This window comes from Zalophus californianus, chromosome 6 (assembly GCF_009762305.2).
Source record: "Zalophus californianus isolate mZalCal1 chromosome 6, mZalCal1.pri.v2, whole genome shotgun sequence".
NCBI classification, from domain to species: domain Eukaryota; kingdom Metazoa; phylum Chordata; class Mammalia; order Carnivora; family Otariidae; genus Zalophus; species Zalophus californianus.
Window position 1 is genome coordinate 126,604,385 of NC_045600.1, and position 15,681 is coordinate 126,620,065.

Genomic DNA, 15,681 nt, shown 5'->3' on the forward strand with positions numbered 1-15,681 from the left:
GTACTTCTGGACCTGAATACTTGCCAGGTATATTTACTGCCCTCTCCCAATCTCAAAGGAACTTTCTGGAAGTGTCTTTTTTTTAAAGAGTTGGCTAGAGGTGAACCCAAAGCTGACCACAGAGAGATGCTAGCTGGGCACTGATCAGGTCAGCAACGCAGGAAATGGTGGCGTCCTTTGGGGCTGCCTGTCACACCTTGGCGTGGGGTCTCACTTCCCCTACTGGGTGTGTGCCACAGTTTCTTCATTTGCAAATAAGTACCTTTTCGGTATGCAATCAAATACGTCATCAACACCTTCGCAGAGTACCGAGCAGTTTTTAACCTCTAAACATGCATATCCATCCACATAGAGATGATGGCCAACTTCCCCAATCTGCCCGCCTCTGATTGCAGCCACTTCAGGTGTGAATTTCGGTCCCGGTGACCCTTCCCAGTCGCTAGCCATGGAAGGAGAAGTGAGCGCCTCGTCCGTGGGGAACTCTGGGGAACCAAACAGCCTCACAGGGTCGCGGCCACCCCACGTCCACCCCAGCTGCCGGGAGGGCGGCCCGCGAGGCTCTGGAGAACCCACGCGGAGCCGGCCGCGCGCCTGCGCCCTGGGCTCCCCGAGGACGCGCCTGCACACGCCCCTACGGCGCGCGCCGGGGCCCCGCCCCTTTGCCTAGTCCCGCCTCGCGGCCCGGATGTGCGCGCGCCGGCGACATGGCGGCCTCGGCGGTCATGCTGCAGGCCCTGTGCCGCTTCTGCCGGGTGCTGCTCTTCCTCTTCCAGTTCTACATCTTGTCCGGCGGGGGTGAGTTAAAGGCCAGAGTCCACGCGGGGTCGGGCTGAGCGGTAGCGAGGCCCCCGGGAGCTGCGGGAAGCGTCCGCGCTAGGCCCGCGGGCGGAGGGCGGAGACTGAGTGCGGGGCGCGGGGCAGCAGGTCGCTGCAGCCGGGTCTGGGGGTCCTGACCGCCCGCTCCGCGGCCGTCCCTCCGCTCAAGAACCCCAGAGCCTCGGAGCTCGGCTGATGAGCCCTGGAACGGGGGACCGAGGGTTGGGGTCTCGGCCGGGGAAGCGGACCTGGAACCCGAGACCACGCTTTGTTCCCTAGTTGCCTATCGATCCACATTGGTGTCGACCCCTTTGGCGTTTCTTTGTTTAGTTTTCTGGGCAGTCAAGCTGTGAGGTTTTCATGAGCATTTATTGGCCTGGTGTGGACCTTGCGTCTTAACCACACAAACCAAGGTTTTCATATCCCAGGATAACATGTTTCTCTAATTGTAGGATCCTTAAATTTAGAGCAGTCGCAGCCGCTGGCTCAGTCAATAAAGGATCCGGGCCCAACACGTACTTTCACAGTAGTTCCCAGGGCAGCAGGTACTAGACATTTTCTATTCTAGTAAATCTGTATATTTATATCTAGTGGTTTCTTTCTTCTTAGATAAAATAACTTTACAATTTTTTTTGAAATTTTTATTGTATTTTAGGTTATGTGAACTAAAGACAGATACTGTGAACTAAAGACAGATACACAGATGTTTTTCTGTAGACTGTCTTGATATTGCAGTACCAGTTCCAGCCTCATCTCTTTTTCCAGTTCCACATTCCTCATTTCTATCTCTTTATTATTTTTCCGCCTCGTTCATCAAGATCACCTTCAACCAGTGCTTCTTTCCCTTCAGAAATTTTCTTTTTCTTCTTAAGCCCCATTCCTGATGTTGGACATTAGAGGCTCCTCCCAGGGCTGTGTGAAATGGAAGGATCACAGACAGATTAAGACTTGGACACTAGGTCTGGTTGAGCTTCTGGGAGCTTGAGCATATTATTCACCCCTTCAGCATCACTTTACTCATCTTTTAGGTGAAGTTAGCCTGGCCCTCTAAAGTCATTTTGGCTTTGTGATTTCTAAGTGTCCAACTTCCAGCCACAAGAGTAATCAGAATAAAAGAAAAGAAAAGTAGAATTGACTACATAATCCAGGGACTTTAAGTAGGATCAGTTTTAAATGAGTCTTAGTGTGTTTCGCTAAACAGAACCTTTGTCTCTATAGTTCATCCCTTTAAAGTTCCATTATTTCAATGAATTGAAACTGGCAGAGGTATTTTACTGATTGTTATTTGGTTGTTAAGACTACTACAAGACAGGAGCATACTTGAATTTAAAACACAAATTTTAGAGAAAGCACAAGAATTTTTTATTCCTTTGGATGTTTTTGAAAGCGTCTCTTCCTCCCCCAAGTATACTTGCAAATGATCCTCTCTTAATTGATAAAAACATATTGTACTCCTGGGAAGGTTGGCTGGGAAAAAAAATTATAACCCACCAAACAAGTTATTAATATATGGAGAACTCTGTTGAACTTTGGTAGTATAAAACTGTAAGTGGTACTAGCAAATTAGGGCTTTTTGAAGTACCAGTGTGGAATAATGACGGAGAACATTTTCTAAAGTTGGTACCCTGTTGTACTGATTGATTCAGTTGGAGGGTCAGTGTCGTAATTACCAAATCAGTGAATTCAGATGAAAAGAATATTGGATTAGAAACAGAGATTTGGGTCGTGGTTCCAGTTTTGTCACTCTGTGATCATGAACAAATCTTACCCTCTCCAAGTCTTAATTTTTCATCTTGTTACAGAGTAGATTTTTTTGAGGCCCAAACTTACACCTAGCTTTGTGTATACATTGTATGTACATAAGTACCTTTGAGTTTCATGCTCATTTGGGGGGCAGTAATTAAATTCTTTTTACTTAGCTGTTGAACTCTTGGACCAGGTCACACAGCTTGGTGGCAGCCCTTTGCTTTAATTGCAGGTGTCTCTGATTCCAGCCCTGACATTTTCCATTCCAGTGCAGCATTTCATCACTGGCAATAGTGTCCCTTACCCTGCAGGAAATTGTTTTCTTCTGTGATGCTGATCAGTATTATATGAGAATAAGCATCTCTCTTATTTTTCACAGAAAGTACTGATATCCCACCTTATGTGATGAAGTGTCCAAGTAATGGTTTGTGTAGCAGACTTCCTGCAGACTGTGTAGAATGCAAGACAAATTTCTCCTGTGTCTATGGCAAGCCTGTCACCTTTGACTGCACAGTCAAACCTTCCGTCACCTGTGTTGTAAGTACTGCAACTTACTAATTTTAAATGAACTCACTGTAAACCTCAAGTTCTAAGTACAGTTTAGACTTGACTGTGGGGGAAATCCTGAAAGAAAGTGCTCTGCATTCCGCAAGTCATATTTTAGGAACAAAGACAATATGATCAGAAGACTGAAACTTTCCTTTCCAAGTGAGGTTTGGTTGCCAGGGTACAGATGGCAATTTCTTGACAAACGAAATTGGAGCAACTATCAGACTCCTAACAGAAAGTCAGAAATAGAAAAGGCTCATGTGCACTGTTGCCTATTAGAAAACACCCTATTACAGTCATCACACCTATATCCCATCTCCTGATATTTTGACAGACAGGAAGAGGCCTAGGAAGGCTTTCATAGTTGGGTGTTCCATAGAGTGCTCTAGGGATACCTGCTTCCAAGCTGCTTGACTCTGGCTGCCATTAGAATCACTTCTGGAGCCAGCCCCTGGCCTGCTAAATGCGAACAGGGCAGGGAGACTCAGGTATCTGCATTTTTTAACAACTGGACCAGGTTAAAATTATTACACACTCCCTTGTTTGGGGCTACTCTCTGGGTGAGAGGAAGAGTAGAAAGGAATAATGAAGTAGTGTTTTAGTCTTGGCCCTGCCATAGCTAGCTGGGTGACTTACTAATCTGTCTCTTGTCAAATGAGGGAAATGAGCAGATGGGCCCAGAACAGCTTTTTCTAAAGTGTTTCCGTGGAACCCTACTTTTGGGAAATGGTTGAAGAGGAAGAAACAGATTCTATATCGTGTCCTCTCTTGCAGATCGCTTTTGACTTGGCAGTCCTAGCATTTCTGTCACTTGAACAGGGTACCTTGCCCCTTCAGTCTTTGGAACTTGGTCTGTGGAGGGCTAGACTGGAAAGTTTCTTACACCCTTGCACTCTTTCTGTAATTTTCCTGATGAAGTCTAGTATCAGAGAGGGAGCAGGGAAGGCTTCTCTTCAAAGGGGAAATAAGATTTTGTGCTGTCAGTGTCTCAACTTAGTTTTCATAAAACTTAAGTATTGCCGTTTTATATCTTGTATCAGCACACCAGAAAATTGAGTGTAGGTGCCAGATGGTGTTCGTGACTGCCCTTGAATTATTAGTCTTTGTTGCTTAATCTTAAATACTGTATTCTCCCTAATTACCTAATGGGGAAACTTAATAATTTGAAGGCTTTTAAAAATGTTCTCCCCACCTGAAAGTAACATAACATTGGGTATCAGCTGTACTCCAACGTAAAAATAAAAAATGTTATCTCATAGGTCTGACAGTGAGTAGGTACTTCGTGAAAAATGGGAGAACTCTGACCTCCGGGGGAACTCTTCCAGAATTAGCCTCCTTTGTGGTTTGCCTCAGCAGCTTTGATGTTCACTCCCAGCACTGGTTACTGGGTGAGACAGGATTCTCAGTTTCTTCCTTCTTTAGATGTTTCCAAAATAAACTGTTTCATTTAGTAGGAAATAGCAGAAGATAGGAAAAATAACAAAGGTAGAGAGAAGTTACAAAGCTTAAGGGAAGTTTCTGGACTCCTCGGTCATGGTGCCTGGTGCCGTGCTCAGCCCCTGGCTGAGATGTGTCCTGGGCGGGACTTTTTTCTCTCCTCCTCCTCCAGGAGCTTTCACATCACCTGCCTCCTCTCCTGGCCAGTGGCCCTGAGTCCTGTCAAATCACAGGTGCCCCGTCCTCAGGTATAGGACTTGGAAGTCTGCCCCAAGAGAGTGTGGTCTGTTCTTGAAAGTGGAGAGCAGTAAAAACATGAATGGACTGCCTGCAGACATGGGTCCTGGGACTGCTGTTGCCTGGTGAGCCAGGGCAATTCGCGTGTGTTTATTTATTTTACGAAGATCTGTAGGGTCTCTTCTTGGTAAATAAGTTACCATTTCAGGAAGGAATCATCCACCACCGTCCCCGTGTAAGCGTGCCGATGCTTATTTTCTCTCATCTGCACGTGCATGCACTCAGGTGCCTCCCTGCCCCCTCTTATTTTGAACTTAACTGGCCAAAAAATGAACTCTTCTAGTCCTTCTCCAGACATGCTGAATTAAGAACTACCAGGCTAAGGGAATCTCACCTGGATTCTTTTATAGAAATAAATGTAAAAACCCTGCATCCCCTGCCATGTCCTATCACTCCTGCTCCACTTGATGTCCGCTGGAAGTGTGCTTGTCAGAAATGTTTTGCGTTCCTTGGAGAAGCTATCAGACTGCTAGTGTATCTGAAGCAGGTGTAATTTCTTCCAATGGGTTCTGGGTTCTTAGTAATGACAGCTGTTTCACAGAAGGAAAGGTAACATCTTTTTACTATATATAAGCTTTTGAGGGAGTCTATACCTCTCCAGAGAGAAGATGGATTCAGTCAGTGCTGGGATGCCCGGGTTGCTCTGGGGATAAAAGTGGAATCCCTCTCTTGTCCCAAATAAATTCAGAGAGATCAGAAATTTAATATAATAAAATGAAGCCACAAATTAAGCAAAGAAAGCTTGATTGTTATGCTATAATCTCAAAAGTAGGAAATATTTTTCTAAATATGAAATAAAACTTAGAAGCCGTAAAAGAATTGACACATTCGACTGCTAAAAATGACCTAAAAAAGCATAAAGGCAAAAGATCAGTGGCAAACTAGGAAAAAGTATTTCTCACACCTGTGACAACTAATGCACTAATATCTATAATATATAAAGATTTCCTAAAAGCCAAGGAGAAAAACATGACAGTGCTATAGAAAAATGGTATGAGGACATAAGTAGATGGTTCACAGGAAAGGAAGTACGGATGGGCTTTCAGCATATGAAGAAATGTTCAATTTTTCTCATAATTAAAGAAATGTAAATGGATGTATTTTTAAACCTATCAGGCTGGCAAATAAAAAAGCTTGGTAACACTCCGAGTGCATGAGGACATAAGGGACCCTCTGTCTTGTTAGTGGGTGGGCAGATTGGTCAGCCTCTTGTAGGCAATTGTCACATCTGTGAATCTTAAAGATGTATATATCTTTTGACCCAGCAATTCCACATCTAGGAATTTATCTTACAGATACTGTACGTGGATGCAAATAAATATGCCTAAGGATATTCTTAGCTGCTTGTTACCCGGGCAGAAGATTTAAAACGAGCTTAATGTCCAGGAGAGAACTGTTTATGATTCAGTATGAAATGAAATAAGTAGCAGCTAGTAAAAAGAACTAGGCAGCTCTCAAGATACTTAACTGATAGCTACAGAATTCAGTGAAAAGTGAATATCAGTGGGAAAGTTAAATTTAAAAAAAGAAATATATCTGACATAAACGCACTGATGCATAGAATAGATTCCCTGGAAGGCCAGAGGCTAAGCAGGGCTTGGTGCTGGGGAGGGCAGTGGCTGCTGATGGTTAGACAGGACCAGCTTCCCCCTCGCTCCTGTCTCGTCTGGGAATCTGTACCACATTCGCGGACTGCGTTGTTTAAAAAACAATTGATAAGAAGCGTGCATTATCAGTGCATCACTAGAGATACACAGATGTTTCAGACACTATTGCCTAAATCAAATGGTGCCTTCCCCAGTTTGGGATGTCATTCATAAACCGCAGTTTTGCATTGATCAAAAAAATTAGTAAATTTATACTTCCAGAGATGATTTTAAATCATTTAAAAATGATTTTGAAAACTCTCTATTACATTATAATGTCAACTGGGGAAAAAAGGATACAAAATGCTTTCGGTATAATTGCACTTACATAAATCTGTATTATAGGAATTAAAAATGAAAGATTAAAAGTAGTTCTCTCTGGAGAGGTTACCAGTTTTTTTCCTGTAATTTCCAAAGGGGCAGCACACAGCATGTGCTACTCTTCCAAGAGAAAACAAAATAATGGTTTTTTTAAATTGAAGTGAAAAAAATCTACAGTCTTAAAAGCTTAGCGCCAACAATGAACACTTGGCTGAATCTCAACATGTGGCTCTTTCAAAGTTGAGAGTGATTTTCTGGGGCGACCCGTTGGTTGATTATACTGGGTGGAGGTGTGAGCAGCAGTCACAGCCCGGAGGTCCTGGGCTCCGGTGGAGATACTTGGGAGGATTTGAGACTCGGCAGCCAGTCCATGTGTTGTACTTCTAGGAGCGTGAGACTGGGGTTGGGGACTGTGGGTCCTGCGCATAACTTGCAGCTCAGTGACCTTGAACACATGTAGTCATCTGTGCTTCCAGCTCCCTGTGGCTCTGTGGCTTGATAAAATACATTTTCCCTTTCGTATTATAAAAGTACCCATGCTCAATTATGAAAAATTTAGCCAAGTGAAAGTGGTAAAATAATCTTACCATCCTGGAATAACCTTTGTTATTTTGATGTAAATTTATGTAGGTTTTTTTCCTTAGGCATATATATTTTTGGGTGTATATTTTTATGACGAAAGGCTCATACTGTGTACGTTTATTTTGCGTACGTACTGGTTTGGTACCTATTTTCCTCCCACTTTCTGCTAGTATTATTCACAAGGCCTTTAGTAGGAGTTTTGTGCCTTGTATTTTTATTGACATATTAACAAACTATTATGATTGATTCATTCTCTGTCCTTTGGCGTACAGGATCAAGACTTCAAATCCCAAAAGAACTTTATCATCAACATGACTTGCAGGTTTTGCTGGCAGCTTCCAGAAACCGATTATGAGTGTTCCAATTCCACCAGCTGCATGACGGTGTCCTGCCCCAGGCAGCGTTACACTGCCAATTGCACCGTGCGGGACCACATTCATTGCTTGGGTGAGTTGGAGTTCAAGGAAATTCGTGAGCAAAATACTTTTCTTTAAGCTTACATATGGAACTTTAATTAGCAGTTTGAGAGTTAAATTTACATTATTTATTTAAAGAGTTTATTTATTTATTGGATAGAGAGAGCACAATCAGGGTGAGGGGCAGAGGGAAAAACGGGCTGCCAGTGTGGGACTTGATCCCAGGACCCCGGGATCACGACCTGAGCCGAAGGCAGACGCTTAACTGAGCCACCCCGGTGTCCCTATTTATTTATTTATTTATTTTTAAGATTTTTATTTATTTGAGAGAAGGGGAGAGTGAGTGGGGAGGGGCAGAGGCGGAAGGAGAAAGAATCTGAAGCTGACTGCACTGAGCATGGAGCCTGATGCAGGGCTCATTCCCACCACCGTGAGATCACAGCCTGAGCCGAAACCAAGAGTCAGGCGCTTAACTGACTGAGCCATACAGGCACCCTAAATTTAAATTGTTTAATCAGAAACATTTATTAGCACTTTCTAGTTACAGCAAGCCTCATTAATAAACTCAGTGGTGACAGATGGTAGCTACGCTTGTGGCCGGCATAGCATAACATAGTTGTTGAATTACTTCCTGTGTTGTTCACCTGAAACTAATGTAACATTGTGTGTCCACTGAAAGATAAAAAAATAAACTCAGTGAACTAAAAAAAAAAAAAAACACCCAGAAAATGTGCAATTCTCTTATCTTTTAAAAATGTAGGATATGATAACACAAGAAACAAGGTGTAAGATATAAAGCATAATGTACAGTAATAACGTTTTACCCAAATTTCCGACTAAAACAGTCGGATGCCATGACAGCTAACTGAGTGCTTTTCCTGCACCTGCTTGCCCTAGCTTCTCTCGAGAGCTAACCACCCTTAGATGAATTTTCTTATCATCCCACTTGCTTTTCTTTACATTTTGTGTCCTTGTATCACATGTAAAAATAAGATAGAGTATGATACATTATTCAGTAGTGCTTGTTTTAGACTTACCTAAAATAATAGTCTTTTTATGGTCTTATCCTTCCTCTTTTCCTCTCAACATTGTGGCTCTAAGATGATCCATGTGTCTTATTTACTTATTTTTTTTTTTACTTCTGTATAATAATCCACTGTAAGATTGTATCATAGTTTCTCTGTTCTGTGTATTTGGATTATTTACAGTTTTTTGCCCTTATAGGTTGTGCTGGTATTAGAGTTTTTGCACATACCTCCTGGTTGCATGTGTGCAGGCCTATACTCTCTAGCATGTATTATTTTCCAAAATGCTTTTAACAGTTTACATTCCCACCATTGATACGTAACTGATCTTGATGCACATGCTCTCCAATACTTACTATTCATAAATGTTGTCTTTTTCTTGAAGATTTCTGGGAATTCTTTTATATTTTGGATAATAACCTTTTGGTGTCCCTAAAACCCTTTCCCAGATTTTAACTACCCCTCCCCCCACTTTTGGGGGTATCTTTTGGATAGAGCTTGACTTTTTTTTAATACAACTCATAGCCCTTTTATTTCCTATATTTTCTTCTAGAAGTTGGAAGTTTGGCCTTTCACACATAGGTCTGTAATCCACCTGGAATTGGTTTTGGTATATGGTGTGAAGTAGATTCAGGTTTACTTTTTATCCCACATGGATAGCCAGTTGTCTCTGGACTCTTCCAGGCCAGTCTGTGTGTGCCCTGCATCCCATAGGAGGCGTTTCTGTGTGCCTGGGCTGGGCTCTCTCTCCTTTTCCCGTTGCTTGATTTATCTGTTTGATAAATAAGACCACACTGTCTTATTTGCCCTAAACTTCACCTAAGTCTTGTTAGCTTCACATACTTAGAGCTGTAACCCTTACTTAACTGATTTAAACATTAAATGTATGTTTGTAGATGGTAAGGGCTTTCTTTTTACTAGTCACTGTAGCAAACTTTATCGTAGAGAGAGTTGACTTTTAGATTTTAAATGACAAGGCCACTAGTCTCTGTGTAAGAATACTTTTATACCCCTGTTTCTATGTAGAGTGTTTTCCCTTTTTTTCAGGTAACCGCACTTTTCCAAAGATGCTGTATTGCAACTGGACCGGAGGTTATAAGTGGTCTACTGCTCTGGCCCTGAGGTAAGCTTGGCTACTAGTAAGTAAAGGATGCCATTCAGATTTCGTTGGGATCAGTGGAATCTTCCATACATTGAGCTCAGCTGAGTTCCTCCTTCACTTAGATTCTTTCACATGTGTTAGGAAGGCCCTAGGAAATGTAGCCGCAGGGAGTTATTTAGATGATCAGAACAGGACCTTCGTGGACGTTAATGGCAGGGTGTTTGCTTTTCTCCCAAGATATCTGCACATCCTTAGAGATGCCTTACTGAGTTATTATTATAGATCATTAGAACCAGTCAGGGTTTTCCATCCTGAGTGTATGTGAGTCAGTAAAATGGTATACACTGTTTAAAATAGATAGGTTTATGATTTGTAGTTTTTAGTAACTTCCTCCTTTATTATAAAAACTAACATATACTCCATACTAAAAACTGGAAAAATTGAGATAAAATAAAACATTAAAAATCACCTCTAATTCCACCATCCAGAGATAATTATGGACTTACAATTTTAACATGAGAATGTTAATGCTTGAATTTGTTAAGACTTTTAAACAGTTTGGGGGAAAAAACTACCAATTCTTACTCCCAGAGGGAAGGGTAGGTGTGATGCTGATTATTCACTAATTAAAAAGTTGGGGCATCTACAGTTGAAGGTTTGGCGCTAGAGCCCGAGACCCTGTGGCCTGTAGCGTGACATGTCAGGGGTTTCTCGCCTTCGTCGAGGTTGAAATTCAGGCCAAATTGTTCTTTGCTGTGGGGCCAGCAGGGCGGTTAGCAGCATCTCTGGACTCTACTAACTAGATGCCGGTAGCACTCCACGGTGTGATAATCAAAAATGTCTTTAGAGACTGCCAAGTTGCTCCTTGTTGAGGAGCACTGCTTTAGGGTTTGGGCTGGGGAGGGACAGAGCAGAGCCTGCCTGGCGGGAAGGCCCAACTGGAGAGTAAAGAATAGTCCAAGGTAGAAAATTTGATACAACAAAAATGAGATTTGATAACTCGCCATCGTCTTTGTCAGCAGTGGTTCAAATGAAAATGAACGATGGACTTTTTTTTTTTTTTTAACTTTTTATTTTGGAATAACTTGAGACTTACAGAAAAGTTTTGGAGATTGTTCCTGGACACCTGTCACCCACCTCCCCCTTGATTGTTCACATCTTAAGTTACTGTGGTGCATTTTACAACTTGACTTTTAAAAAGTAAGCATCATTTTCTTTTCAGAGCTCAACATAGTTTCTTTCAGAATATTCACTGAGTGGGATAATATCGGGGGTTTGCTTCCAAGTACTCTGGCATGGGGGCAGGGCGGGTACAGATGCTGCAGGACTGGCCACATGCTGATCAGTGGTGGAGCTGGGTCGGGGGTACTGTTGTCTTCAACTTTCTTTTATATGTTTGGAAATGTTCCTTAATCTTAAAAGAAGTACAATGAGAAGTTGTCTGAATATTGTTAGGTCTTGGAATTTGAAGGAACCTTAAGAGTCATTTGTTCTTAACACTCCATTTTTGGAGATGCGTGGCAGAGTTCAGACGACTTGATCTGGGGCAGTCTCGTGACCCCACCTCCTGACTCCATGTTCGTGTCCTTTCTGTTGGACTGGCTCCCTGCTTTGTTCTCCCACATGTGCCATTTTCAAGACTAAAAAGCAATGAGATGGATTACTTTTCTTTGAAAGAGGAACCATTAGATTTCAGCACAGCTAAAAATTGTTTGTTTACCTTTGACATTTAAACAGTCTTCTTGCCTGTGATTATTTGGTGTCGTGAATTTGGGAAGTAGGCATTTGTGTCCTCACAAAGGATTGTGGTCGTTTGAGGCCCTTTCACACGTGTGACTTCATGCCAGTATTGAGCCACAGCTGGCTGTGGATGGAGGGTGGCTGATGGACTCGCACCCTGTAACCCGTTTGCTCTTGCAGCGTCACCCTCGGTGGATTTGGAGCCGACCGTTTCTACCTGGGCCAGTGGCGGGAAGGCCTTGGCAAGCTCTTCAGCTTCGGCGGCCTGGGGATATGGACGCTGATAGACGTCCTGCTGATTGGCGTTGGCTACGTGGGACCGGCAGATGGCTCTTTGTACATTTAGCTGTGGTTATGTGCTTCAGAGAGGAGCAGTGCTTAGGAGTCTCTTTGCCCGTAGGAATTGATGTGCTGTGAGTAATGTATTTGTATGTTTTTAATGTACAGCATCTGTACTTTGCCTGCCTTGATGAAGGTAAAATTAAAAAATAAATAAAATAAATACCAAACCATGTTTATCTGGAATTTGTTTTTATCTGCCTGAACTTTATTTTTTTCTGTGAAAAAATGTAAACTTACTCATCGCTCCTTGGCCTTTTGGCTAAGATCAAGTGTAAAAAATATGAACTTCCTTAAACTAGAACAGAAGCTGCAGTGATTGAAAATCTGCATAATTCCTATGACTTTAGTTTTAGATTAAGTCAGTTTGTCACTTGGATCTCCAGCCTTGAAAAGATTTTCAGTTATGTTTGCAGAAAGTGGAACGTGTTTGTATTCTTTTTTTTTTTTAAAGATTTTATTTATTTATTTATTAGACAGCAAGAGAGGGAACACAAGCAGGGGGAGTGGGAGAGGGAGAAGCAGGCTTCCTGCTGAGCAGGGAGCCCGATGTGGGGCTCGATCCCAGGACCCTGGGATCATGACCTGAGCCAAAGGCAGACGCTTAACGACTGAGCCACCCAGGCGCCCCTATTCTTTAGCTAAATAAAGTTCTCTACCTAACCTTCCCTCTGTACATTTTGCAGTGTACTATCTCAGTAGGCTGGTCTTTATATATGACGCTTGAAGTAAACTGCACAACTTTTGTGTGTAGTTGCTCTGGTTTGAATTTTGTTAGTAACATATTTGCAAGAGTACTGGAAAATTAATAAAACTACAGGTTCCTTTAAGAAGTACATAGATCTGTTTTCTGTATTAGGATGGAATCGAGTAATCATAACTCTTACTGGGGTAAAATCCTTATTTTTCAGAGCCTTACTCCATTTCAACATATATTCATAATTGGCTGGTTCATTGACACACAGTGGAAGTGTTAAACAGTGTGTTTCAGTGTGAGAAATGTTTTCAAGTCTTTACAAATCTGTTGTAGGCCCTTTCGTGGAAAGAAAGACCATTATTTCAAATTAAGAGTATCTGAGTATTACTTTTTAAACATCTGTGTTAATAGCTAGAAGGCTTAACCAGCCTATCAGATCCAGAAGCTATATTTCTCAGCATGTTCCCATAAATCTCATGGAAAGAAAAGGCATCTTTTCTTCACAAGATTATTAATTATAGTTTACCTGTAAACTACAGGGGAATTGAACCACTTTGGTGTAGTAACCTGCCAGTTAAGAAGGCCTGAAGCTCAGAATCTCTTCTGCAGGTGAGATTTCTCGTTCTAGTTGAGTAACAGTTCCAGCCCTGGTCACTAGGTGGTACGTTTCCATTATATTTCTAGAAGCTGCTGAGGTTAACTGGTTCTTTCCTAGGAACATGAGCAGAGGCACAGGGCATGGGCAGTGCTTCAGATGGGAGTAGCCTAGTTTGCATGGACCTTTCTTTTCCAGGGCAAACACACGTTCTCGTCTGTCATGGGTACACGAGACTCTGGCTTGAGTTGATATTTCTTTAGTAGGCTTCTGTTCCTACAAGGAAACGGCTCCTTTGCTAACTATATAAAAATTTCCCCTGAATCTCCTCCGTAATTAGCTCTACGCAGAAGAGACTCGCCAACATTGCCCTGTTGAGCTAGCCCATGAGGAGCCGGGGAAGTGATGGGAATCACCGGCTGCACTCAGTGCCCTTGGAGGAAGTAGGAAGCTCCTGCTTTGCCAGTTGAGCATCTTTATGGCTTCGGGGCCTGAGCTCAGTCATGAAGTTCCAGTGTTTGAAAGGTTCAGAATCCGTGAAAGGAGACGTGTAAATGAAATTGCTCTAATTCCTGAGACACTTTTAGAAGGGGATAGTCTTGGGGACCTAAAAACTATAAGCAAATCAGAGATGCTTCCTATCCAGGATTTGGTGGAGCTGATGACCTCCGCGACAAGAGAACTAGCAGGAAAAGGAAAAGATTTCCAAATGCAGTTTAAACAAATTTGTGAATGATGAGCTCATACATGGCCCCTTAAAAAAAAGACCTAATAAAACTAGACTTCCCAAGGGCACCAGAGAGGGTGGGTGTGATCTCTAGAAAATTCCATGGGCCTCTGCTGGCAGCAAAAAAGTCATGTTTGGGTCTGACCTTCAGGCTCTAGGCCTGCGTGCTGTGAGCTCTGACTAGGGACTGCTAAGTCCCTATCAGGTAGGACTGTGTCAGTCATCACCCTCTATTGACGGTTCTCTGGAAATTCAGAATTTATCACAGCAGCATGCCATGTGTCACTACTTTGTCCTAGGAATCTCCGCCTTACTTTGGCAGGGCTCTTCCACTTGCCTTAGTAATTATGCCTGGGCAGGTGCCGTGTCACTTATTTCTGTCTCCCCCATTGTCCAGAGCACAATGTCTTGCCCACCGTGGCTCTGATTTTTTGCTGGCTGAGTTAATGCCATTGCTGTCTTAGAGGTACTGGAGGACTTGAGGTCTTCCAGGGAGTGTAGCTGAGGTGGTTGCTGGGAGGCGACGTGCAGCAACTGGCTTTGAGTAAATACTGGCTGTAGCACCGTGTTAATCTGGTTTCTGCAAATTGCTGAGGAACAGCTCTGGTTTCTGGTGCTTGTAAAAAGAGATTTCTTTTAAACATCTTAATATTTCAAGATCTTAAACTGTCTTCTCTTTGCCACAAGTCTTTAATACTTTCTGCCAGAATTGCATTTATTTTTGGCATATCACCAGCTAAGGAATTTGCAAATGATTTTAACTCCTCCCGCAAGCGAAGAGTGGAAAACAAGCTGTATCTGATGCAGCTTTTCAAATACAACATCAGGACCTTAAAAATGAAGGCAGATTCCTTCCCTTCTGCTCTGAAGCTTCCTTTCTGGCCGTACTATATCTGCTGGAAGGGTCACAGAATGTTGGAGCGTATGTAAGTTAATTTGTAACCTAGATGAATTTGGTATAAATCTTTCAATTTGGAGTATTGACATTGTCTTTTACAAACACACTTTTATGCAAAATAAGGAAGCTTTGATTGAGACACTTGGACGTAATTTACTAAGTAGGAGGTTCCATGACAGCAGGGCTCTGGTGCTGTGCTGTAGCCCCCTTTGAGGTCCCTACCTGGCACACAGTAGGTGCACAGTGACTTTGCTCAAAGAGATTCCCTATTATTGAATAGGGAATCTCCAGAAGTAAGCTAAAGCTCTAAAAGTATTGCTAAGAATGTCTGGATAAAGTGGCTTACAACAGCTCCCTTTCAAAAAATGCCTGATGACACAAACACGATATAGTAATACTGGCACTTCCTTCCTGCAAAAAACAAACAGAAAGAACTCATCAGCAAGCAAGGAAAAAGACAACCAAATGTCAAGAATGTCAAAAAATGGTCAGAGAAGAGAAAAATTTTGCTCAGGTGTGCCAGGCTACTCCTGCAAATGGTCCTGGTGAATCCGCAAAATCCAGCACCTGAGGGCGCCTGGGTGGCTCAGTTGGTTAAGCGACTGCCTTCGGCTCAGGTCATTACCTGGAGTCCTGGGATCGAGTCCCGCATCGGGCTCCCTGCTCAGCAGTGAGTCTGCTTCTCCCTCGGACCCTCCCCCCTCTCATGCTCTCTCTCTCTATCTCATTCTCTCTCTCAAATAAATAA

At 42.7% G+C, this 15,681-nt stretch overlaps 1 protein-coding gene across 2 annotated transcripts; it reads left to right on the plus strand.

The window, feature by feature from the left end:
* Positions 1-677: 677 nt before the first annotated feature.
* Positions 678-12,202, plus strand: TM2D3 (TM2 domain containing 3). Of its 2 annotated transcripts, XM_027570813.1 has the most exons (6): positions 682-795; positions 1,269-1,361; positions 2,942-3,099; positions 7,667-7,841; positions 9,883-9,958; positions 11,858-12,202. In XM_027570813.1, the coding sequence occupies exons 1-6, from the start codon at positions 705-707 to the stop codon at positions 12,021-12,023; spliced, it is 759 nt and encodes a 252-aa protein (XP_027426614.1). In that variant the 5' UTR covers positions 682-704; the 3' UTR covers positions 12,024-12,202. The 2 variants fall into 2 exon arrangements, with proteins under 2 accessions (XP_027426615.1, XP_027426614.1); XM_027570814.1 differs by lacking the exon at positions 1,269-1,361 and having other exon boundaries at positions 678-795.
* The last annotated feature ends 3,479 nt before the right edge of the window (positions 12,203-15,681 follow it).